The 25,064-nt window shown below is 37.0% G+C and overlaps 1 protein-coding gene across 7 annotated transcripts in view; it reads left to right on the top strand.

Annotated features, from left to right (window-relative positions):
- DISC1 (DISC1 scaffold protein) overlaps nt 1-25,064 on the top strand; it is a 202,486-nt gene that overhangs the window by 84,747 nt on the left and 92,675 nt on the right. For all 7 annotated transcript variants that reach the window (XM_040551461.1, XM_040551465.1, XM_040551462.1 and 4 more), the window contains 2 exons: nt 3,364-3,466; nt 15,840-16,028. In XM_040551461.1, coding sequence (XP_040407395.1) covers nt 3,364-3,466; nt 15,840-16,028 — 292 coding nt within the window. The remainder of the gene's footprint in view (nt 1-3,363; nt 3,467-15,839; nt 16,029-25,064) is intronic.

Consider the following 25,064-nt stretch of genomic DNA (forward strand, 5'->3'; position numbering starts at 1 on the left):
AGCTATATGCAAAGTAAAACATAAATTATAGATTTATAATTTATAAATTTATAGATTTTGCCTTTTCCCCTGAAAATGTGTACATTTTTAAGTTTTATTTTATAACCATAGTATCTAAAGTCTTTTTAAATAAGAGCTGAAACATTGGGTAGCAACTGAGAAGTCTGTGTGGTAGAATTCCACAGCACATTTGTTTCTTTAAATATTCAGTAGGTAAAATATTATTTTAATTTAATTCCATTCTTGTGTGATGGCTTTTATTTATTAGAGAAGGCAAATAGGAAGCAGATAATCAGACTCCTCCAAATGATTTATTATTTGATTTATTCAAATCATCTCATCATATTGTTTTCTTCTCAACCTGAATAGAGCTGGTCTTTAAAACCCTTTTATTGTATGGGGAAAATGCTACTTTGTCAAAGGCCTCTTCCTCCCCCCTGTACCACAAGTATTTATGTGGCCTTTTCTGCCTTACCTATATTATTTTCGGTTGAGGCTACAAAAGCTAATATTATTTTGTTAGTGAAGGGAATAATCCCCCTTATCCACATTTTTCCTTCAGAAATTAATGTGTGCTTTTGCATGTGGCAAAATTGTGCTGTATGGGAAATCAAGGCAGATTCTTCTTTTCTTCAGGCAGTGCAAAGAGAATTTCCATGTCTTTTCTAAACTATGGCTATAAAGAAATGTGAAGGCTACTTAAAATTCTTTTTTTCCTTGAGATTGTTGGAGGAAGAGTTAATTTCAGTGTTTTAGTCTGTGTCCTTCTGCCTGTTTCTGCCACTTTAGATTAACATCATACACTGGCAAGATGGAAAAGGATGACCATGGGTAAATTTGATATTTTGCTTCTTTTCAGCTTGATTTCACGTACCTTTGCTGAACAGCATCCTACTGTTTTCATATAGTTTGCCTTCTTGAGTACTGTTTATGTATCTGAAGACCAGATTTGTAGGATTTATTCCTAAATAAGAGACTTTTTTTTTTTTTTCTGGAAGTCTACAAAACCAACCAACCAGTAAAACACTGAAGAGGATTTTTAAAATAGATGCTGTAAGATTGGTCTGTAAAGAACTGGAGCTCTTTGTCTGATGGAGTGCAGCAGAGCTGGTCACTGGGAACAAGGCAAGGGCATTGCTGGGGCTACGAGCATAAGTGCTGGACATGCAGACGGTTAGATGAGGATAGCATGTTGAAGTGGAGCAAGGGAAGGTGTTGTTTGTGAGAATTTGTCATCTTTGTTAGCTAAGAAATAAGCTTTCCTCAGTGGCTGAATAAGCTACTGTAATGAATAATATTAGATGTTATTAGGATAAAATACTTAGAAAAATTTAAAGGAGTTGGAGCTCATAGAGTAGAATTGATGTAATGTAGAAGCAGAGCTATTAGTTTAGAGGATGTTAAATTATTTTGCCTTGCCCAGTCTTTCATTTAGTTTTGTTGAACTATGCCATGTGATAGCTCTGAAGATTAATGTTTTTCATTTATCCACAGAACGCGTGTGACATAGATACATGCAGAGGCTCAGTAATGTGCTTATCTCATGTTCCAGAAGAATCATCTCTGAGTTAGAGGAACCTCCTTTCAGCTTCTGGTCCCTGCCTTTGATCCATTAATAAAGAGTGCCAGCAAGCTTCGTTCTGTGACAGTACTGCTTACAAAGTGGGCAGTGTTCACTAGAAACTGATTAAACCTCCTCCCAGCTAATTTTGCATAATTGCCAAACAGCTGTCTAGTGGTAATAACTCTTAAGTTACCACCAGCATGGGCTGTATTCATGCAGTTTTCCTAGAGCTGAAAGATTCCTGATCTAATTGCAATTCACTGAGCCATTCAGTACCCCTAAAGAGAGAACACTGCTTAGAAGGAAGTCATTAAAAACTTTAAGATTTATGTTGGAGATGTGAGACAGAAATGGCCTTTGGGTTCTTTGGGTATATTTTTTCACCTCTGACAGGTTTGGGTTATTTTAACATTTAAAGTATATCAGCAGGCAAGTCACTTAGAAGGTGGTACTGAAATAAAGTGAAATGTCTGGGAACTGAAAAATTATAATAGGTGAAGAAGTGATGAGATATATGTTTTTAAATTAATAGGGAGACTGAAGTCTTTACTGCTTGGAGGATAGTTGTGTTGATAGTTGACTCAAGAAAAAATCACGACATATCTGTGGTTATAACGTGCTGTCAGCTAGAGGTTATTAACCATTTGATAAGATTTACAGTTAGTGTCATATCTGAATTGTTATAATTATGCAAACAGATAAGTCATTATCGCTGTAAGGCTCTTAAAAAGTAGCGTGATAGCTGTGCTTCTGTTAGTATGCATGGTATATACACTTGTTTTTGAGAAAAAAATATCAAGAAGAGCAGGGAAACTTTCCTCTGGAGATTTCATTTCACATCTCATCTCTTCACAACTGGTCTGTCTCTTTCTTGACTATTGCTTTACCCTTGCTTCCAATGAATGCAATGTTTTCTCAAGTGTCAGCTGCAATTCTAAGCTACTACTTGATATCTGCCTTCAGAACAAGAGCATAGGCATTAGTTAGATGGATTTCTCTGTTCATTTTGCTTTCCTTTGCAAATGACGCAATATTGAGTAAGAACGAACACTTTTGAATATGTAGTTGTATAATCTGTGTACAATATAAAAAGGTCGTTCTGAGGTGGTAATGTACACCAATAGTATTGAAACAGTTGAACTTCCTTTCTTTTAATCTATTTTTTCCTCCCCTATATCTTTCCGTGTTTCTAATAGCAGTTATGATCCATTGCTGAAGGACTTCCAGGTAAAAAGACAAAAGAGAGAGAGAGGGAAAGTCAGAAACCTGAACCTAATTCAGCTGTGTTTCCTGATTGTGAAATGAAATACAATATTGAGCTGTTATTGCTTGTTCAGAGAATGACAGCTGCTTTTTTTTTTTTTTTAGTTGTGTGGCATGGTATCTTTTGTATAAAAATCACTGGGCATTCTGCATTATGAAGTCTTAAAACTCCAAACACTGTCTCATTTACATTCCACTCGTTCTAGGCATCACTGCTAATCTGAAAATGTACAGTGTGTCAGTTGGCCTTTCTTCTAAATAAACCTCAGTATCTAGTGGTGAAACATGTCCTTTGTCATCCAGGTAGCTAATGCTAATACTGTTCTCTATTTTTATAACAGAATGTGTGGCAAAGCCTGGAAATCTTGATTCATCTTTGATATTTCTGTAAATACATCACTTTTTATTAAGCTTCTTTACTGTGCTGTAGGATGTTATGTCATGTCTGTAAACCAAGAACATTTGAAGCCCCATTTAAATTGCCTTATATTTTTACATGAATGAATTATATATCATGGCTGTCTTCCTCAATCTAGGTTTGCACAAGTCAGAAACTCCGCAGTACTTTGAGGAGGAAAGTGAGTGATATTGAGACTCAACTACCTGCTCTGCTTGAAGCCAAAATGCTAGCTGTATCAGGTAAGTTTTAAATGATGAGAAAGGCTTACATTGATGAGTAGTGTGTTAGACCTTTACACAGCTGAGCCTTCTTGGGAAAATTCATTGATCTGCACTTAGCTAGATGCCTTGAAGTCATGGCAAGTCTGGCAGAACCAGGCTGTGTCACGTCCTCTGTAAGGTGCTTCAGGCCTCTCTCCACAGATGGAAACTACTGGCTAAGAGAATCCTGTGTGGTAGGCAGTAAATGGGCAGAGAACACAATATTTTTCCGTAAGTGAAATTGGTAAATAATTATCAATAGCTTTTCCTGGACATTACAAATTAAATGTTTGAGCTCTCTAGCTAAGAGTCATAATAAATTCATAATAAAGGTGTAATAATTGCAAATATGGCTGTAAACGACATTTTAAAACAGAGTAAAATAATTGGCTGCTACTGCTATTCAGATCATTAAACAACTAATGTTGGCAGCAAAAAAGCAATTTGGTCCTTGGAGCACTCATGCATGTTATTTACAATCAGTAAAACACTGAAATGTGATTACAGTCTGATTCATAATGGTTTTACATGCCAGTTACTTGGGACTAGTGCACGTTTACTAAGGAAAAAAAGGAAAAAAGGGCACTTCTTTCTCTAAATTTGAAGAGGTGACTTTTCTAATTCAGCAAACTGTTTGCAACTGTGTACGTATATGTTTCTCCACCAGACACCCATCTCGAAGGAAGCTGAAGAGAAAGGAATGTAGACTTGGGTACAAGAAATTTTCCAGTCTTACACTAAAGAAAGAAGAGAGACTAGAGGATTTTTAATATGTGTCAAAGTGACACGTTGTAGCTATCTGATGGTCATTTACCTTCTCAACTAGATGTTAGGATCTTGTAACTGTACACAGAACAGTTTTAAATCGAAACCTTGTACGATGTCACATAGTTTGTTTGACAGAAGTGGATAATGTCAGATTTGAGCAAAATCCTAAAGGAAATTAAAGACCAGATCTTGTATTGCTGCTGAGCACGGTCAGATTCTTTGTTCTTCATGACTCTTTTCAGAATGGAAACCCTATTTAATTCTCTGTGTCCACCTACAAGGTAAGCTAAGTAATCACCCTTCTCTGCCCTTAGGCTATTTGAATGTAGGTAATTTTCTTGCTTTCAGAAATGGGGTCAAAGTTTTCCCCAGCCATTGTATGACTTTATGGAGAACAAAATATCCCCCAAACTGGATATGCAACCATTTTGTGCTGCCAGCAGGAAGCAGTTGGCCAGAAGATACGTACTTCAGTATGACACTTTGGGAGTGTTAATGGAAACTTGAGGACTATTTCCAAAACATTCGTAACAATATTTTATACTTGTTAGCTCTTAAAAGAGATTGCTTGTTTCAGGGATGAATTCAAGAGACAATTTAATGCTGATATTTCTATAAATTGTTTTCTCAGTACTATGACTATGATTGCCTTTTCATGCTTTTTAAGAAATGTTGGTACTATTTCTTGGTACTGATAAGAAGCGCTATTTCTTTTTTTTCCTTACTCTGAGAAAGTCTTACTTCAGGCAATTTTAATGACTGTGAACAGTACAATCTTAAATTGTCGCTAAGGCAAAAATCTTTTATTATCTTTCTGGGAATTCTGCCTGAACAGAATTTGTAGGTTTTTTTTTGTAATTTCATATACAACATCTTTCATGAACATCTTTGAAAACCTCTGACACCCCCTTCCCATCTTGTGACTAGTTATCTGTTAGAAACAAGCACCCACTGTTATCACGTCCTGGCTTTTGGTGCTACAAATTGAAGCAGATCAAAGTCCATCTGAACTTAAGCAAATGCTTTTTCTACTGTGTGAGTGATTGAACAGTGGAGCAAGGTTGCCCAGAGACATTGTGGGGTCTCTCACAACTGAAAATCTCGTAGTAATGCCTCTTTAACCTATACTTTCACGTAGAATAATTCTTTCTTAGCTATAGTATGTGTAAAAGTAAATCCAAAAATTGTTAGCTCGTGTAGTAGATGATGAAAAGCACCAGTGATATTGAGAGAATGCCCCACTTCTGTGAATGCTTTCTCACGAAAATAAGCATCCAGAAGTTTTTCTGTCTTCAGGTGGTTTACTTAGAGTAAGGTCGCAGGTGGAAGCCTTCTGAAGAACATCTGGAAATTGGTTTTCAATCCTGGGCTTGCTAATAAATAATGCGTATGGACTCATATGCAAAGACTAGGTTGTCTGAGGCATACTGGACTGTAAAACAACAGAGACGCATTAAAAAAAAACAACAAAAGATCAAAAAAGTTCCAGATAATCCCTGTCTAAAATTGTGTCTATTGACATCAGTAAGAGGGCTTTGTGACTTAATGTGTGGTTATCAAGACTTAATTATTGATGTCTCTGAATCTGGCTAGCTTCCATAGCTGGCTAGCTTCCATTCCTAGGGTACCCTAGGAAACACAATTGTATAGACATGCGGTACATTGTACCACACTTCCTGGGTTTCTTTCTTGTTGTAAAAATTATGGGTTTTCAAGTCTGGCTTTGTAGGAAGCTGGTGACTTTAAGCCTATAAGTGAGCTACTTTTTTTTTTTTTTTCTTTTAAGGGGGGAAAAAATTAAAATACAGGCTTTGGAGAATGAAAATGTCTGTAACTGCAAAGCAGGAGAATGATGAAGCAGGGTGTTACATGCCTTAAGTGTGTGTGTGTAAAGAGAATTATTGGAATTTTAAAAGAAAAACATGAACTTCTGGCATATAACCAAATATGAATTGATAGCGCAGAGATGCGAGGAAAAAGATGAGATGTGTAACTTTGATGAGGAACAAATTATGCTGAAATAGGCAAGTAGGGGGAAAAGGTATTGCATTGTATACCAAAAATGCAAAAATGTGTCTTCTGAAACTCAGGCAATAGATGCGAAACAATGCAATTTAATGTCCCTGTGTGAAGAGAAAATACCTAAGCAGTCCCTCGTTGCTACCATCAGAAATGGAAGATAACTGAGGCTTTCTGGGTCAACTAATAGCATCAAAAGCATGGAATTAATAATAATAGTTGGTTGTTTATAACAGATAACTGACTGTAAGTTGGGAAGGAAGCACTGAAGATGATTAAACACGTTGAAAGGTGATGAACACAGGTTGGCAGTGGGGGAGGTAGAAAAACATACAAGGGAGCAGGTATTTTAGATCTGATTTTTGTAGATGGAGGGAACTGGTTGAAAATCAAGGGTGAAAGGTTATTTTGTAACAGCAGACACTGTAGTGTAATAATGGCACTCATTTATGCTAAATGCAGAGTAGTATGCAAGGGATACAGGAATGACAAGTAATGTTCTAAAGACCTGAAAGTTGAGACGAGATTCTGCAAAAAAATAGAAATATTTTAGTCTGAGCTCATGAATTGATAAAAACAGAAAAGCCAGGATGCAGAGTGAATTGCAGCTAGTAGAGAAACTAGTTGGGAAGAAAAGATGTAGTAAATGTGGAAGAGGAAAGAGGAAGAAGGAGATTTAAAAAAAAAAAAAAAAAAGCTTTTTTTTACTTAACAAAGTGAAAACAATGAGCAGTGGATAATATAGAGAAGGCTGAGGTTATTCAGTTCTTGTCATTCATTTATGCCTAACACATGGATACTCATCCCTTAAATAAGGCATAGTTAAAAAATATGTCTCCACCTTAAAAATACTGGACAGCATTTAAGCAATATATTGCATGTACGTATCCCCTGAACTGACATTCAGCTAACAGAAGGTTAATCAACAGCCCGGGTATACTAAAATGTTAGAAGGTGAGAGAATCTTCAGTTGGGTAATATGCAGTTATTTAAAGGCAGCCTTGGAATAGTAGGAGATACAGAGGCAATTATTAATAGTGTATATATATAAAATGCAGTAAGTGTAAATTTTGCTGGACATACTTAGGAGTTTTCATTTAGTCTTGGAAGCTTTAGGCAAGGATAAATGTTATTTCTGCTTTTTTTTTACCGTAGCAGTTGGATCAGTCATTCAAATAATTTCCTCAAATAACAATGCTAATGGATACTGAGAACAACTGTTTTCCTCTGAAGAGATGTTACATCGTTTTCATTTAATATAGCATTTTCTGTGAGGAAGCAGTTAGTTTTAGGGGATTTTGGAACAGTGTCAAAGCTAAAAGGCATCTGAATGCAATTGCATGTATCTGGTTTCATGTATCCCTTAAGTTAGATGAACTTAAGAATACAGTTATTAATACATTGTCAGATCTTACACGTGTTATGACGTAATGATTTGGAAAGCTTGATGTATACCTCAGCCTTTAATTGTTACCTGGATAGCTTCAGACAACATTAATGTTCTGTATGAACTGTATTTTCTGTTGCTGTCACGCTGATTTACAGTATTGGTGTATTTGCACCAGAACATATGCAAATATAACTGATCTTGTTCTGAGAGAATAAATGAAATGTAAGCATAGCAATTCTATTATTCCTGTCAGTCCAATACCTCAATCTTAAGACTGTATAATAAAAGATGCAGTAAAGACATTAGAGGTGATGCCACATATGTAAAAGTTCCTCTTCCCTACTACTTCTTCCTTGGCAGAAGTGTAAAAGTAAGTTTGGAGGGCAAAGAAAAAGGGGTTGGATGTGTTCAGATTATTGAAGGTAGTAGAATAAATATAATAGATTGATTACATCATGTTGAGATTTCATATGAAAAAAAACCCTGTTCTTGAGTGTCAAGAGCTATTTGTATCAACAGTTAAAATTCAGGTCCTCCATATCAGCAGCTCCTTCACTTCTGATTGGCATTTGCCTATTGTGATAAATAACTTTGAGTTCATACTCTTGAGATGTTAGTCCAAAATTTTTCTCCAAACATAATTAGCAGAATTGTGTTATATTGTTCATGGTTTTAAATCTGTAGCTTTAGCTAAATATAACTAACAAGTACTCTTGATGGCATGAGATTTTATGGTTGACATACATATTTGTGAATACTTGTTGGTGAAATCTTTTGGGTTACCATTTAATAGATTTTTTAAAAATTAAAAACAACCAAAAAAATAGCTTGATGTCAGTGCTTAGAAACCTGTGTGTGATAATTATAACAATTGCTTCTTAGAATAGCTCTTAACATGTTTATAAAATTTCTGTCATCAGGTGTGGGAAGAATATGGCAGAACACGATACTATGTTCTTTCTGTTAGCATGGTGGGTGTATGTAGCACAAAATTTTCGGGGGAAATAAATTGCAGATCAAATAAACCTAAACCAGTAAGAAAATTCAAATAGGATGGTATGTAAGCAAGTATAAATGTAACTGTAGAAATATTAGTAAAATTTATTTTCCTTCTGTAGGTTGATTTGCAAGAAATCAAATCATATGTGAGAAATCGTACATTTCTCTTTTTTCCTTAGTGAGAAAATAATTTGGGAATAGGAGGAGGGATGTAAACTAAAATGTATTTTTAGTCATCATTCGGTCTGTTTCCTGTATGTGAATAGAATACATTATGTTTGATAAATATTGCAGTTTCTTCATGTGCTCTATGTGATTTTTTTTTCCTCTCTTGAGAATGCCTAAAGCGTAAGACCAGATAGCCACAGAGTGGCTAGTGGGTAGCTAAGCAAATGTGAATGAAAAACTGAATTCATTATGTAGTTATCTGTGTGATGCACGTCATTAACTTTCTTTATGTCTTTGCAAATGCAAATTAGATCCAAACACAGAAGTTAGTGAGGTGATTTTTTAAGTAGTTTAAAAATATATATGTATTCTGATTGATACCAGTAGGAGATCTTGTGTCATCATCCTATAATTAGCACTATCTCAATATCAGTAAATATCTGATATTTACTGATATTGGGAGGTGACTGGAAATACTGATTTCCAGTCGAGTGATTTCGAGTAGTATAACCAAAAAGTTTTTTTTTCCCCCCTTATTCCTGCATAGAAGTGTAGCTTAGAAATAACATGACATAAATACTAAACACAAAATTTAATACTGATGCTGTTGCCTCTTTGCCTACTCAGATGCTTATTTAAGTTCTGCATGGCTCAAACAGCAATTGTAAGAAAGGAGAAAAAAAAAAGAAAAAAAGAAACCAGCCTTCCAGCGTTGGTGCTAGGCATTTCTGTGGGGAATGAGTATGCTAGAGAGGGGACCAGTCAGACTGGAAGATGTCAGTACAGGCTGAAGGACCTTTTCAACCATGCATCTCTGTGTTTTGGTGATGTGGATGTCTTGGTTTCATTCCTTTGCTACCTTCTGTCATTTCATGCAGATTAGATAATGGTCATAAGGTTCTCAACAAGATGCTGATATATTCCCCTGCCATGCTAGATACAGCTTTTAATATCTTCCACTGGAAGGAGATGGTGCTCCCGTTTGTATATTTAACATTTGAGAAATACTGTTGGGTGACAGGTGGGGAATCCAGCTTGTCTTCGAGATGAGAATACCAATGCCTCTTTATGCTTTCCCATGAAGGCTTAGTTTTTTGGTGAACTGGAGTCCTACAGAGACCTGTGTCTTGTCAGATGACAAAATTGGTTCTCCACTTTCAGCATCTCGCTTCCAGCAGCAGTTTAGATTGATGGCTCAGAGGCATGTTGAGATAAATTCTTCTTCATGCCCATATCACAGTGTCCTGTGCCAGCATACAACGCTGTTTATTGGCATGTGTTCCCACAATGATCACTTCATGCTCCACGAACTGAAGTTTACTGCTGTATATTGCTACAAGTGATGTACATTTTGGTAAGCCTGTGAACCCATTTAAAAGATAATGCCTGTGAGCCCCTAAAACCAACTCCTAAACAGTCATATAGACCTCAGATATCTATGTTATTTGTCTTTTTATCTTATTTCCAACTGTGAATGCTGGGTGTTACTGGCTTTCAGTGAACTTCCAAGATAATCTGTTGTAGCTGAAGCTCTAACACGATATGTGACCAGACAGCAGAAAATCATTGCTTCTGTTACAGCAGCCAGTCAGTCATGTAGCAACTTACTCTGTTTCTCCCCTGTTACCTAACCTGCTCTCCCTGGAGGAGAAGAGAGGGGAGAATAATCTTTCTGGCAGTTCCTTTTCTGGAGATTTGTGCTCAGAGGAGAAACGTTAGATGGGGAGAGCTGTGAAGTGAAGATGCTTTCACACAGTTGGAAAGGCTGTCCTGTGGTCTGGAGGGGATGCTAGAAAACCCCTGTGCAGTCTGTAGGACACATCAATGCTTTCCCTCTTTCCACAGACTGTCCAGGAAGCCAAGGTGACAATCCCCTGAACTTAAGCGCATGAGGTTTTGGTGCCTAAATCTAGGTAGCATGATCCTTCTCTTTTTTTTTTTTTTTTTTCTTTTCTTGGTTTGGTTGGTAAAAAGGGGGTGATTTCATGAAGCCCTCAAAATCATGGAGCTCAGGTCTGGGCCATTTCCCAACCATGAGCATGTCATTTATTCTCCTTTGGCAGTGGTAGTGAGGGGAGGCAGAGGTAGGAGAGAGGGGAGATGTAAAAGAACAAGAGATTGAAAGGCGTAAGGTGGCTGGGGGATATAAAAGGCAGGGGAAACCAATTGTGTGGGGAAGCTTGTGTGCACACGTTTGTGTCTGTGCCATTGGGTAGTCCTTGAGTTCAGGAGTCACTTTGAGTTGGGCATACTTCCAAGCACATGGAGGAGAAGAAGGTGATCAGGAGTAGTCATGGGCTCAGCAAGGGGACCAACCTGATAGCCTTCTATGGTGGAATGACTAGCTGGGTGGGTGAGGGGAGAGTAGTGCATGTTGTCTACCTTGATTTCAGTCAGGCTTTTGACACTGTCTCACATAACGTCCTCATAGGCAATCCTCGCTCCCCTGGTGAGGCCTCACCTGGAGTACTGTGACCAGTTCTGGGCTCCCCAGTACATGGGGGACATGGAGCTCCTGGAGCAAGGGCTACAAAGATGATGAGGAGACTGGAGCATCTCTCATACAAGGAGAGGCTGAGAGAGCTGGGCCTGTTTAGCCTGGAGAAGAGAAAACTGAGAGGGGATCTGATCAATGTATACAAATATCTTAAGGGAGGGGGGGGGTCAAGAGAATGGGGCCAGATTATTTTATTTTACCTTTCAGGATCATATCAATCATTTCAGTTGCATGCTGCTTCAAAAGAAGTGTTGGCATGTGTTATTACTTGAAAACAGTAATTGTGATTCAGATGCTTGGAATTCTTTAAAAATCTTTCAGGGGATGATAGAGTGTCCCTCATATGCTATTTGTGTTTTCAAAGGTGCTGTTACTGCTATACTGTTACTGCTTCCAAAATCTATTATTCCCCTCACGTTTTTAGCTTTTTCTCTTTTCTTTGTGAGAAGCTGAATGATATTTATTTTCTTCAAGTTCTGTTCTGGTGTTGGAATTGGTTTGTATTCTCATTAATCATGGGGTGGAGGATTTTCAGCCTTGAATTCCAGTGCCTTTGATAAATACCATGGTGGTAAATGCCCTAAGGTAAAAAATAATTTTTTTCTTCTATGTATTATTAAAGGTAGCGTTAGTCTATGAAGAAAAAGCTTATAGGTAATGATAAATACTGACCAGTCTGTTCTTTCTTGCATTCAGGCTGATGTCCAGCATGTATGCTTTAGAGTTATGCAAAAATCATTCCTTTGCTTGTACTGTAATGAATTTAGTTTCAGTAGGGATGGGACATACCACTCTGCTTTGAGTATAAATGATGGAAACTATGAGTGTACATAATTTCTGGCATAAATATGATAAAAACTTAGGGTAAAAAGGCTCTGGGCCATTAACTTTGTCTTATGTTTTGCAAGGGAAATATTGAGCAAAGCTTAAGTAATAACCCATTTGTTGGTTTTTACAAAATGGGGTAGATTTCAAATGATATTTTTAGTCAATTTGTTGCTGGCAAATGGGATCAAAATAATGTAATGTTAGTTTGAGGCTCCTAAGTGGGCGACAGTCTGCCTTATACAGTATATTCTGACGATGAGTGGTTACTGTGGACATGAGTTTAAATAGCATGTAATTATGTATGAAGAACAGATACTTGATGTGCAGAGTACCATTTAGCTGCAGTATGTAGCCATTCTAGTACAATTTTCAGGAAGAGAGGAAAATAATCTAAATACACTATTCATTTTTTTACGGTGAATAAATGGAATTATATAGCTACATTGTGCCTGGGAATATATATTTTTTTATTTTCTTTTTAATTTTTCCAGTATGGATTGTTTTGCCTGATTTGGCTGGTATTTCTTTGGCACTCAAATCAAGCTGTTGGAGCTTACCTGATGTCACTGGTTGGAGAGAAGGAGATGGAGGAGGTGCATTAGTGGAGAGGGCCCCACACGGCAAGATTAAGGAGGAAGTTCAAACAGTTTTTTTGTTGTTGTTTGGTGTTTTGGTTTTATTTTTGTTTTGCTGACTTTTGGGTAACTTTGAACCTTACTATAAAGTGTACATACTCAGCTTCTTATAACAGTGTGCTGTAAGCATGTTACTCAACCTGTTCAGAGCACTGTATACTTCAAATTGGAAAATGAAAATAGGACTTTGAAGTGCTATACTAGCAGAAATACGAGTTTGGCCAAGCTCAGGTGAATGACTACAGATTTTATTATAATCCCAACTTTACTTCACATGATTCTTGGGAAGAGTTATGCCTGGCTTTATTCATCTGGTATCATCCAACTAGTTCTTCTAGTGGTACGTCTGAATAAAATGCAGTTTTGAGTGGTTGATAAAGCAGCGGTTATTGTGTTTGCTTAAGAAAAATAGTTATTTTATCAAAGAGAGGAATTTTACCATTTTCATGGATACTAGCAGAATAAAATGTTTTAACATGTGTCTGAAGGATGTTTCTACATCATCCAAAGTGACTTTGTTAAACACAAAACAACAGTTTTTTAATGCTGGCAGCTAGGGATTATATATTAATTTTTAAATCAGCCTTCTTATGGCATTTCGAAAAGAGTTATTTTGATTGCTGTGATTGAGGTCAGAAGCTCAGTGATGACGCCTGTGGTGCATGAGTTCATATTGCTCTTCTGAATTTTCACTGCAGACTTTCAGACATTTGTGCAGTCAGGGAAGCTGCATCAGGCAGTTTTGGCTCCTGGGCATGTATCTGATGCCATTTCCTCATAGCCTTAGCTTTGATATAAAATTCCCCTCTGGGAATTTGTATCCATTCGCTATGTATAAAACATTCATATATAATATCATACTTTTTTTCCTTCCTGTCTTCTGAAACGTAAGAGCAAGCACCAGATTCTAATGAAGAATCTCTTGCCTTCATGTTTTATTAAGACTCGTGTGTGCTGATGCTTGGGATGAGTTCAGGTGAAATAGAAGTACACTGTTTAATTATAGGTCTTCTTGCTTTAGAAATGTCTAAATATCTGCCATTTTCCCAGCAGTTTTGTGTAGTGGTCATACTTACCTCCTGCTCTGTTCTGCCCATTTGGAAACGTGAGACATTAAGATAGTAAAATTTGCCCTGTTTTTTCTCAATAAATATATTGGTAAACATCAGATTCTACTATTTGTAAATAGACAACTAAATAATTTATAGTTATTTAGTTGTATGATTAATTGTAAGATAGAACTGGCAAATGGTTTTAGTTGAGAAGTAGAAATAGGGAAATTTTGATCTCTTAAAAAGAAACAAAAACTACTTTAAGGAAAAAAGGTTTGGTAAAACCTTTGTTTCAGTTATTTGTTTGTGGTTATTTGGTGGAAGTGTTTTCATTCCTTCTTTTGCTCTGGAGGAGTGGAGCCACTCTCAGCAGCTAGGACTGATTTGCAGTCTTCTGACTAGTACAGATACTTTCATTCTGTTCTTGCTCCTTTTACATGACCAGAAGGCAACTGTGCCCATTTAAGACTTTGTGACCAATGCTTTTGAGACAATAGGCAAAAAGGATGATGTGGATTTGATTTGGAATTCATCTTGAATTAAAAAATTGTTGTATATAAGAAATAATGTATTATATTCTTGAAAAAAGGAAAAGTCCAAGGAAGCTTTTATATCTGAATAATGCTGGTAGCGCTACAAACTTCATGACTTCAAATTTCATGAGCCTAAAATCATGCACATAGTTTAGAAGCTGATGAGACATCTTATGTGTGTAACTGGCTGTGCTTCACATTAGTATTTGCTTCAAGAGTAAATTTTATAAATGGTAAATCTAGTGGGTGGCATCCATGCCCATGGCAGGGGGGTTGGAACCAGATGATCTTTAAGGTCCCTTCCAACCCAAGCCGTTCTGTGGTTTTATGATTCTAAATGCCTTTACTTACTAGATCATAGTGCCATGTTTTTCCTAAGTCAGGGTAATGCTGGAGTTTAGTTCTTGCACTATATAGATTTTAAGTCTTGTAGGCAAGTCTACATGGAGATTGTTTTTCTCAGGTAGTCTTTTGAGATTTTTTTTTTTTTTTTTTTTTAAGTAAATCAAGTTGCTGAGTCATTGAAAAAACACAGGTATGGCTGTATAAATGTAGCATTGTAGCAGGTACTGCCATTTAAAAATCATTTAATAGTAGAGCATCTTTCTCTCATTAGTGTATCTATAAGTACAACTTCTATGTGAAGTAAGGAAACATTCCTCTCCTGGTTCTTATAAAACTAGGTTTCAGAAAGGTTAGGTGGCAAATATTACTAGGCTAAACTGTAAACTGGTTGGGAATTGAACTTTGGTCTGGATCCCTGTCTAAAGGACCTGGACACTTTTTGAAAACTACAGGGCAAAGTGAGCTGGCAATACTTGAGGTTTTTTTGCCCGTCTCTGAGATTTCACACTTCATGGAGAGTCAGAAGCAGAGAGTTGTGACTTTTAAATATGTTCTCTCAGAATTTTCTCCTGATGATCTTTTCAGTGGGCGCTTGTTGTTTAAGAAATGTGATGTTCATTTATAAACAACCTTCTGGTGCTTGTGAACAGCTGCATAGTGCTTCGTTGTTCAAGGAGGCATACTTTAGAGTCTAGCAGATTGATAGCACCTACCATAGAAGTATTGTGAGTTGAGGTCTTCTCCAAAACCAAAAGATGGTAAGAAAAGTGACAGCACAATGATCAATGAAATTTCAGTATGACACTTTCTGAAGTGCAGACCCTAGGAGTAAATATTCTCCAAAAAAGTTAATTGTATCAGTAAACAAAAAAAAGCTATTTCTATGTGCATGAGGTTAAATCTGCTGCAATTATGACTCTTTGAAGCATGTTAATAAAATGGACACTTGCAAAACAGCCTTCTTTTTTTTTTCTTTCTTTCCTGATTTGGTTTTTGTTTGCTGTTGGAAAGTATAGTTGCTTCATTTCCCTTGTTTGCTGTGTAACCTACTGATGTTGCAAGTGTCTCCTTCATTGTCTCTTTCCTCCCTATTCCCCCTGCCCCCAAAAAACATGCAGGAAGTAATTTCGGTACTGCTAAGGATCTGACAGAAGAAATAAGATCATTAACATCTGAGAAGGAGGGTCTGGAAGGACTTCTAAATGAGCTGCAGGTTTTGAGTGCCAGAAACATCCGAAAATTAGAGAGAATTAAAGACGATTACAACAGACTGAAACAAGAACTTGAACAAGGAGAGACTGCCTTTGGTAAGTAGTTCACCGGCTGTTACTGCTTTTGCTCAGTCACAGGCATCTGGAAGTCTACTGGCTTTGACAAACCATTGTGCATTTCAAAACAAAACCAAAAACAAACAAAAAACATAACCAGTTTTCTGAGGGAAGCTTGTCCAGGACCTAGATAAGCAATATGCTGAATAATCTGTCAGCTATTTTCACTAGAGAGGAGGTACATGATGGGGGGAGGAGGGATATCCTAGCAATATACTGCTTTTTGAGATCTATCTTAGCCCAGTTCTCAAAACCTTTCTTTTCTAAATCCATCATTGTAACAGCTATGATGATACTGTGCATGAACTCAGGTACAGAAAAAGCATATGTAGTCTTTTATGTGTCAACAGTAGCTGTTGGTTGTGACAATAGCAACCTATTTAGTAAAGCTTTGGTGATGGTTGTGAATGAATGAGGTACAGTGCGTGTGTGGTTCTGAAGGCAAGAGTTCTCTTCTTAAATTTGTGCTTGAAGTGGGTTTAAACAGCTTCCCAAATGCAGCTCGCATACAAGCATAAGCAGTGAATTGGGGTGGCACTGTCATGGTGGAACTGGGGGAGTTCTCAATTACTGGGGAAGCTACTGACAAATTAACAGAATAGCAAAGTCAGCCCTCGGCTTGATTTATCCTGTTGTCTTCTGTACCTTCTTCTGAAATTAGATAAAATGGTCTTGCTTCTTGATTAAATGAAAAAGCTGAATAATGTTTATTTGATTACATACAGTTATAGTTACATCTAAATAGCTAAGGATAAATATGACAGCTACTATAAAGCTCTCGGGGTTTGAAATGTCATTCCTTTTTCAGGATCTTATGGGTAGGTTGGTTGAGAAGTGGACGGTGCCCCTGTTCTTAAAGTCCGTGATGTCTCTTCACAGGCAAGCGGATAGTCAGAGCTATCTTAGAAGCAAAAAGATTTCAGGCAACTGAATATGTCTAAGGCAGTATTTTTAAAATGCATAGAAGAATAAACACACACACAACTAGATTAGGACTTGCTTTGTTAGAAGTAAAATGGCTAAAAATTAAAAAAAAAATATTCTTCCAAGTAGTGCGTAATCACCTAAGCCACGTGATGCAAGAACCACATCAGTCAATAATACTTCCTCATAGCTTGGATTTGCAATTAAGTTGAAGAGGCTTCTGACCTTCCAATCTGTCCATTTTGTTGCTCTTTTGTTTCTAGGACAATTAAACTTCCTATAATGCATATGCACGTCTCATTTGTATTTTTCTTCAGCAGTATTTCAAACAAAACCTGTGCAAGACTATTGCTGAAGTAACAGAATTGTTAGCAGTTCAGAGACTCTGTTTTTAACTTTGCATTTCTGTAGCTGTAATGAGGTGTCTTCTCGGTCTGACCTTTACTGTCCTACAATTTGTGAAAATAAATTGCAAAACACTGGATGTTTATTACTTGGATTTTTTTTTTAATTTATTGTGATTCTGTAGGCATAAGCAGAAGTTTATTCCTACATAAAATAAAAACTCTAGCAAGCACATGCTGGTCAGAGATGCATAAATTCCCTTTTTCTGTTCCCTGCCACCCGTCTGTGTAATCTACACTTTCTCCTTTAAGGCATGGAAACTCCTTTAGGTTTGAGAATGGTAGCATGAGATTGACACCACCACATTTAACTGAATAACAGCATTCTGATACACCCTAGAAAATAGTAAACAGATTGAGTCTTAAAGATGACATCAACTTTTATGAAATGAAATGAATAAAACTCACGCTGCTGCTGAGAAGAGCAGTTTGGCCCATGCTGTCAATAAAATTGGCAAGAGTGGTTGTTACCATTGCTTGGTGCAGACCGTTTTTACTTAGTCTGAGTTCTCCATCTATAGCTACGAGCCAGGCAGAGAAATCCTTTCTGTAACCATCAGTGCTAGCTGAGGACATTACTGTCCTCTTTTTTTTTTTTAATAGCTTTCTCTCCAGAGTTTATAAGGGAGCATGTGAGCCCTCTTCATAATTCCCTTGAGGCAAAATTATCCATGTTAACTTTATACAGCAAAAATGATACGGACTAGACTGGCTGATCCATTCCTGATGCTCAGTAGGGACGTACCTGTGATCCCTCCTTGCACGAGCTTGTGCTGTACTTTCACCCAGCTCAGCTCTTAGCTGTCTGTCCATAAACTAAGCATAGGGTACTGAAAGTAGCGCAGGGAAAGTAGTCAGGATCACAGAGTGGTTGAGGTTGGAAGGGACTCTGGAGGTCAGCTGGTCCAACCCCACTGCTCAGTCAGGGCCACCTGCATCCAAGTTACTGAGGACCGTATCTTAGTTCCTTAGTTGTCTTCTTATTTGAAGGCTTGTGCTAATTTAAATAAGCTAATTGGTTTAAATGTCTTTCAATGCAGAAAGGAGATGCTTCATTTTTCTCCTGGAATGGAAGTTAAATTGACTGGAGCTGCTGTCACCTCTCATTCTTGCTTTTTTGTCGTTTCCAGGCAATAATCTTCTACATACCCTGAATCATGATCTCTCCCTCTTTTCTTTTATAGTGCCTTAAAACCTTCTGCACAGGTATTCCAATGCATAGCTATTCCTGTGTTTTCTGGCACTTGAACTGTTATCTTTTGTGCCTGTCAACTTAAAAACTTTTTTTTTTTTTTAATGTTTATTTTACTGAAGACAATACCACTTTGTCTGGGAAACATTGAACAATAACAAAAAAAGAAATGCTGAAATGTGTATGTTTGTCTTTCTCTTGTGTATAAATTGGTCACCTGTTTTTTACTTCATTAGTAATTGTTGATTTCTCACAGTACTGCAGATATAAGGAAACAGACGTCAAGGGAAGAGACTTAATCACACAATAATCAGAGCTGGAATTTTAAATAGGACACATCATTAGCATGTTAATGAATTTTCTCACTTTGTGCCAGCTGCCCAAGTATAAAAGATATTGCAGATGCAGTGCAAAAATCAGGCTTGGCTTACTGTGCTGAGAGCTGTCAGTGTTCCCCATAAAGGAGATTTGACAAAAATCCTTTCATATTTTTAGAGATGCTCAAAAATGTTTTTCCCATTGGATAATAGAAGTATCAAAAGGTAACATATTGATTAGTATTTTAAGATGAATAGTACTGATTTGTCCTTTATATAGTAACTTTCTTCTGAGGGCATTAAAACATTTCTATAAAAGGGATCAACTATTATTGCCATTTTACAGATAGGAAAGCCAGAGACACAGAGGTTGTGCCATTTTACCTGAAATGGTGGTGAAACCAAGTTTCCCGATTGATGCTCTAGTGAGTTGAATTAATCACATCAAACAAACATTTAAAATTACATGATGCTTTGTGTGAGGCTTACATTTTTCTAGACTGCAGGAATTCCTGTACCTTAAGACATAATGGTTCTGGGGAAATCACTGAAGGTTTTGCGTTTTGTTGTTGACCGGATCTGCCTTATCAAGTCAAAAGGTTTTGTTATGGCAAGGAAGATAATTGCTTTGCAGTCCAAAACAACCCAAACCCTGTTCCAGACAAGTGAAACTTAATTACTTGCCTGTCTGCCAAACTGCTAGATTGCCCTTAAAAATCTTGGCTTGTGCTGATTGGCATTTGTAACCTAGGGCTGGAAATGAAACCTACCCTCTTGTCTCAATTTCCTCATTACTAGTACCGAAGGGCAGGTTTTCCTACCTTATTTTCTGAATTCCTTTTCTGATTGCACTTAGCCATTTTCTGTCACTATTACACTTTTTGGGAAAGCATCTTCTGGTAAATAATGTATGTATTGCGCAAAACTGTATTTCACGATCTAATTGCTAGGTTATGCTTGCCAAGTCTCCTTAAGTAGAATTTCTATACTGAATTAATTTCTAGAGGAAATATAAAGGCTATCATGCACATCAAAATAGCTTTTCATCCCCCCCCTTTTTTTTACCCATTGTTTAGAAGCTGATATTTCAGTCTTTACTGCTGAACTCTCACTGAGAGTTTTGTTGTCTTAGAAATTTCTTGTATAAGACCTGAAGCTCTTCTCAGCCTGCTTGTAGGCTGACTGATGTTTTCTGAAAATGAACTTATTAAATAATCAATCGGTTGTAGTTGAAGGGTTTCTAGGAAGCTGGAATTGTCTTTCGCACTCAGTTTTTCTTACTCATGCTCAGTGCCCATACTCTGAACACTTGCACAGAATATCTCCTAGCTTTTTGTCCTAAAATGGAAGAGAAACCATCCAGGTCCATATTTCGTATGCTTTTTTTTTTTTTAATAAAAAAAGCGTGTTTGTCCTTACTACCTAAGAATCAAGTATGGTATTCAGAATGTACTTTGAAGAATAACAGAAATTCTCCTAGTCACTTTATAGCGATTATTCAAATAGCTGCATATTTGGCCATTATACAGGGTGCAGTTAATTAGTCTGAAACTTAATACTATGTGGACAGCAGAAACCACTAGTCGTGTTGCTTAAAGTAATATTGGCTTTGCTTCCTGAGTTATTTATGAAAAGCAGGTTCTGTGCTTCAGATACAAATGTACGGGATGTGATTTACCAAACTGTTAATGACTATTTACTGCAAAGTATTTTTATTCTTTTTTAAATACATGTTTTTATTCTGGCAGATTCAGCATTAACAGTCTGAGAAGCATGGATGATGTGCTTCCCACTGGGAAACCTTTTTTTTTCCAAGTTAAATATTTGCTTTCACTAATAATTATTACACAGAAGCTTCCTTTTTTTTTTTCTTCCTAAATTATTCTAATGCTTTTTGAAAATGTCTAAAGAGCATTAAGAATGGTATGAAACCATTTTTAATGATTTCAAAAAATATCAATTCAGCATGTCTATGCCATGTCAAAAATTATTCCATGTTTTGCTTTACTGATTTTTCAGGTGGTGTTTTTAATTTTTTTCTTTCAGTGTAGTTTGTTTTGCACCAAATAGGCTTTCCATATTGTTTCCACAGTTTATCCTGCATCTGAATGATTATCTGATTCTAAATGGAAAAGATGAACCTTTTGATTGCTTCTGTTTAAATAAATCATTAAAGGAAAAACGCATAGCATGTAACATATGGGCTTCCTTGAGAAAGAAGCTGTTCTGAGTCTCATTGTGTGTCCACTTCTAATTTGTGCAAGGTCATTGTCTTCTACGTGTCATAACTGTATGATATGTCTGTTGTCATTCATGTGAGTGGTGGAATGGAATGGCTTGTCAGATTTAGCCAGTGTTCACTCTAGCTTTCACAGAAAGTATAAAACCCTTGGCGGTGCAGGAAGTGGTACTGGCAGTGCAGCTGGTAGCATCCTTTATTCTGAGCTGACATTCGTCTGATGCTCCAGAGTAGTAGCCAGCAGCCCTCTGTTAGTCTGTTAGGCAGCATATAAAGGCCAGGTCCACCTAAGGAAAAGAAAAATAAACAACAAAAAAACCACCAAACATCTAAAAACCAAGACAACAACAAGAAAACACACACACACAAAAACACACACAAATGGGGGGGGGGAATAAAAAAAGAAGCCCAACCTTGCAGAGCTCCTTTTGTGTTGTCTTGACCAGATACAGCATGAGTAATTGCATTCTGCTCATTGATATTCTCTTTGCTGTTTCGTTTGAAAAATTGGTATTGCTACATTTGCTTGGACTTGTACTGTTATGCATATTGTGTGTTTGTCTGCATTTCATTGATTATGAGCGTGATTCTCGTTTTGTGTCATTTTTAAAGCACTTGGAATCTTCCAGGTTAAATATAGCCATATACTACCTTTGGACTTAAATTCTGTAACGATATGTTTCAAATTGTTATCAAGTTTTGAGGATCAAATTTAGACTGATGGTTTCACCCATGTCATCCTTCCACAAAATCTATATAAAATAAGAGATTTTGTTTTTTACTAACATCTGTTAAATAGTATTTAAATAGCTGAGGCTTCTTTGTGTGTGTTATGGAGCTACATTTTTGGTAAATATTCACTGTAGAATTTAGTAGCAGATAAAGACCTAAGTTCTGCTGAGCATTTCCTATAACCAAAATGTAAAATATTTTTATTTTAGAAATGAATTTTTGTTAGGATTGAGAAGATTGGAAACTAGTCTGTTTTTTTAGCATGTCTTGAGTCACTTGTAATTGTGTTGCTCGTAATTGTGATGATAAAGTTAATCTTGTCTGATAGTGTTCACTTACATATGTAAAATATGATTTTCAGTATAGAGGTTTGGTTTCTGTAAGTGCAATGGAGGTTTTCAATTTTATTAATCTGTTTTTTATAATTAAATGCAAAAATCTGTATTGCAGAAAATGCAAAATGTGTATTCATGCAACTTGAACTGACACAGTAGCTTGGTTCAAAGCCCACTGATATCTATAGGGGTCTTTTGATCAGGTCTTTTCTCTGTTGATGCTCAAAGGTTGAGCTTCTCTTCTGTTTCTTTCTTCTGAGATCTGACAGTGTGAACTTTACTGAAAAGTTTTATATACCCATGTTATGCTCTCTATTTGTAGACAGCAGGACGACCTGATTGTACAACAGAAAAACTCCTGAAGTAACCTGGTATTGGTTCTGTGGTCATAGAGGTATTTATGGACCAGGTTTAAGAAACAGAATTTGGTCTGAAGTTTTATGCTGGCTCTCTTCATTGACAATGATGAACTCGTGTTTAACTAGGATAAGCAGTAAAGCTAACAAGGTTTTCCAAGTTGCAGTGCCACAGAGATACAGAGTGGCTCTGCTGGAATCATGGAAGTGTAATCTGATGGTGAAAGGCGCTACTGAACCACCTCCTGCTATAGTAGGAGTTAGGCATCCAAACTCAGTAAGTGACCCCATCACAAACAAGCAGAAAGTGCTGATAGCATTCTTAACATCTGAAACGCTGATGCCAGCTGTGTGCTCACTGCATTAAACTTCTGGGGTGTGTGTTATATCAAATTATTCCGGATTTGCCATCTCTGTTGTAGGTTTCTGCATTACTCCACCTTTTAGTTCAGTTCTGCTTCAGCTGACTGAGTTGCAGCAAGATAAATTTGAAGCAACACAGATGAGAGAATTTGGAGTCATTTTGGAAGTATATGCCACCAGTACTAACCACACTTGATTAGATTCCAATTCTGTAACTGCATCTTCTGAAGTATTGGGCTCATAGTGAAACTTCACAATTTTTTTTGATGACTAAAGCTCTTTTCAGAAGCAATGAGGTGCTAGGATGCCAGAATACTAGGATTAAAAAAGAAACAAACAAAAAATAGTGTCTTCTGCTTGTTGGACAGATAGAACAGGTTTCCATATGCTATTCTAACTACTTCAGCATGAAAATAGTGCTGGTGATGACCAAATCCCACTCTTTAAGGTTTTTGCTACTTCTTCCAAAGTTTGGGCTGATAGTATTTGCGCACTACTGTACATCGTCTAATTCCATTGTGAACCTGTGGTATACAGCTGCCACTTCTAGATGCTTTGTTGAGAGAATTCCACCTTCGGAGTCTGTCTGGAGCTGATCAGCAGCGTTCAGAAAGGTGGAACAGGCCTGAGGATGCTGGTTTGCCCAGAAGAGGGCCAAGACAACTGCCAGCATCTGTAGTTGCAATTACCAGATAGGAGAGAGTTACCGTTCAAAGAATGGTAAATATTACTATCCCTGTCTCACATATGACAAAACTGAGACACCCAGGTGGTTGGTTTTGTGGTTTCTGTTGAGTTGGCTGTTTTCTATAGATATTATAGATACAGTTTTGGCAGTGTTTTTGAGTTACAGTGTACAAATCTAATTCCATGCCAGTATTAATGTATGCAATTTGTGCCTAAATCTAAAGATTTATAACTTCACCTCAGTGACTAAATGGAAAGTTGGATAATTTCTTATACGTTAAATTTTGTCTTCGCTTTGTTATTGACTGGCAATATTCAGATACAGAATCTAGAAGTATGAACTTCTAGCCAACTTGGGTTGTCATTCCATTTAAATGGAATTCAAGGTGTCACTCTTATGAAATACTTTTTTCTTCATTTTTTTGCTCCTGCTCATTGTCACATGCAGAGTAGTTAATTTTTTTTCTGCCTCATTCTTTCTTATTACTGTGGTTTTATGGTTTTCTTTGACGTGTTTGCAAATACAGTAGTGAAGTTAAAAACTAAATGAAAGTTTCTGTAATTAATGATATTCTGAAATGTTATAATCCTTGTCTGACTTTTCACTTAATACCTACGTAAAAAGAATGAGATGGCTGTCTGCTGTATAGTGTTAATTGAATCATACAGGTTTCCAAGGTCCATAGACCCACCCATAGGTACCAGAAATATAACCAAATCTAAAGTGATGCAAAGTATTTACTGAAAGGTGAGGAAGGTATGATTTTGATGGTGAAAACAGAATAAAACACTGAAATTGTAATCCTCTCTAGAACAGCTGGTTTTGTCCCCAAAATTATTTTAATGTTGCCTGTATTATACTAAAGATTGCTATACAACAGAAAACCTCTTTCTCTTCATACCTTTTACCAAGATAAAAAACTGGAAATAAAGAGGTTTTAAATGAGGAAAAAAAAAAAGAGAGAGAGACTGTTTGTTCTCAGTATTATTCCACTGAGGAAACGTGTTTACATTTCTTGCCTTTTTTTTCTTGTGTTCTTCCATTAAATCCTAACTGATCACTCCGAGGTAATGTAAACCCTATTACTCAAAGCGGAGTTCAGTGCCCTGTGTCTCCTGTTCAGGAATTGAAAATTTTAATCCAAGAATTTCCTTCCTCCCTCTTTCCTTGGACATATAAGCTGGAGTAGAAGGCAGAAAAACAAGGAGTTGCTAATGCCTGGGGCCAGGAGATGGAACTCTGCATCCATCAATTTGATTTCTGGTTCTCACTGGTGCAGGAATAGAGGCTTTGCTCCTGTTTCAGTTGGTTTCTGTCATGGTTTCCATGTACAGGGAGTGGAGGTGGTGGCTGCTGCTTTTACAATTAATTATGTTGTTAAGTCTCTGATCCACGGGCTCAAAGCTTAAGCAAAGGAGGCTGTAGTAGCAGACTGTTAGTGGTATAAGACCAGGTGTTTTGCCAC

This window comes from Cygnus olor, chromosome 3 (assembly GCF_009769625.2).
Source record: "Cygnus olor isolate bCygOlo1 chromosome 3, bCygOlo1.pri.v2, whole genome shotgun sequence".
Classification (NCBI taxonomy): domain Eukaryota; kingdom Metazoa; phylum Chordata; class Aves; order Anseriformes; family Anatidae; genus Cygnus; species Cygnus olor.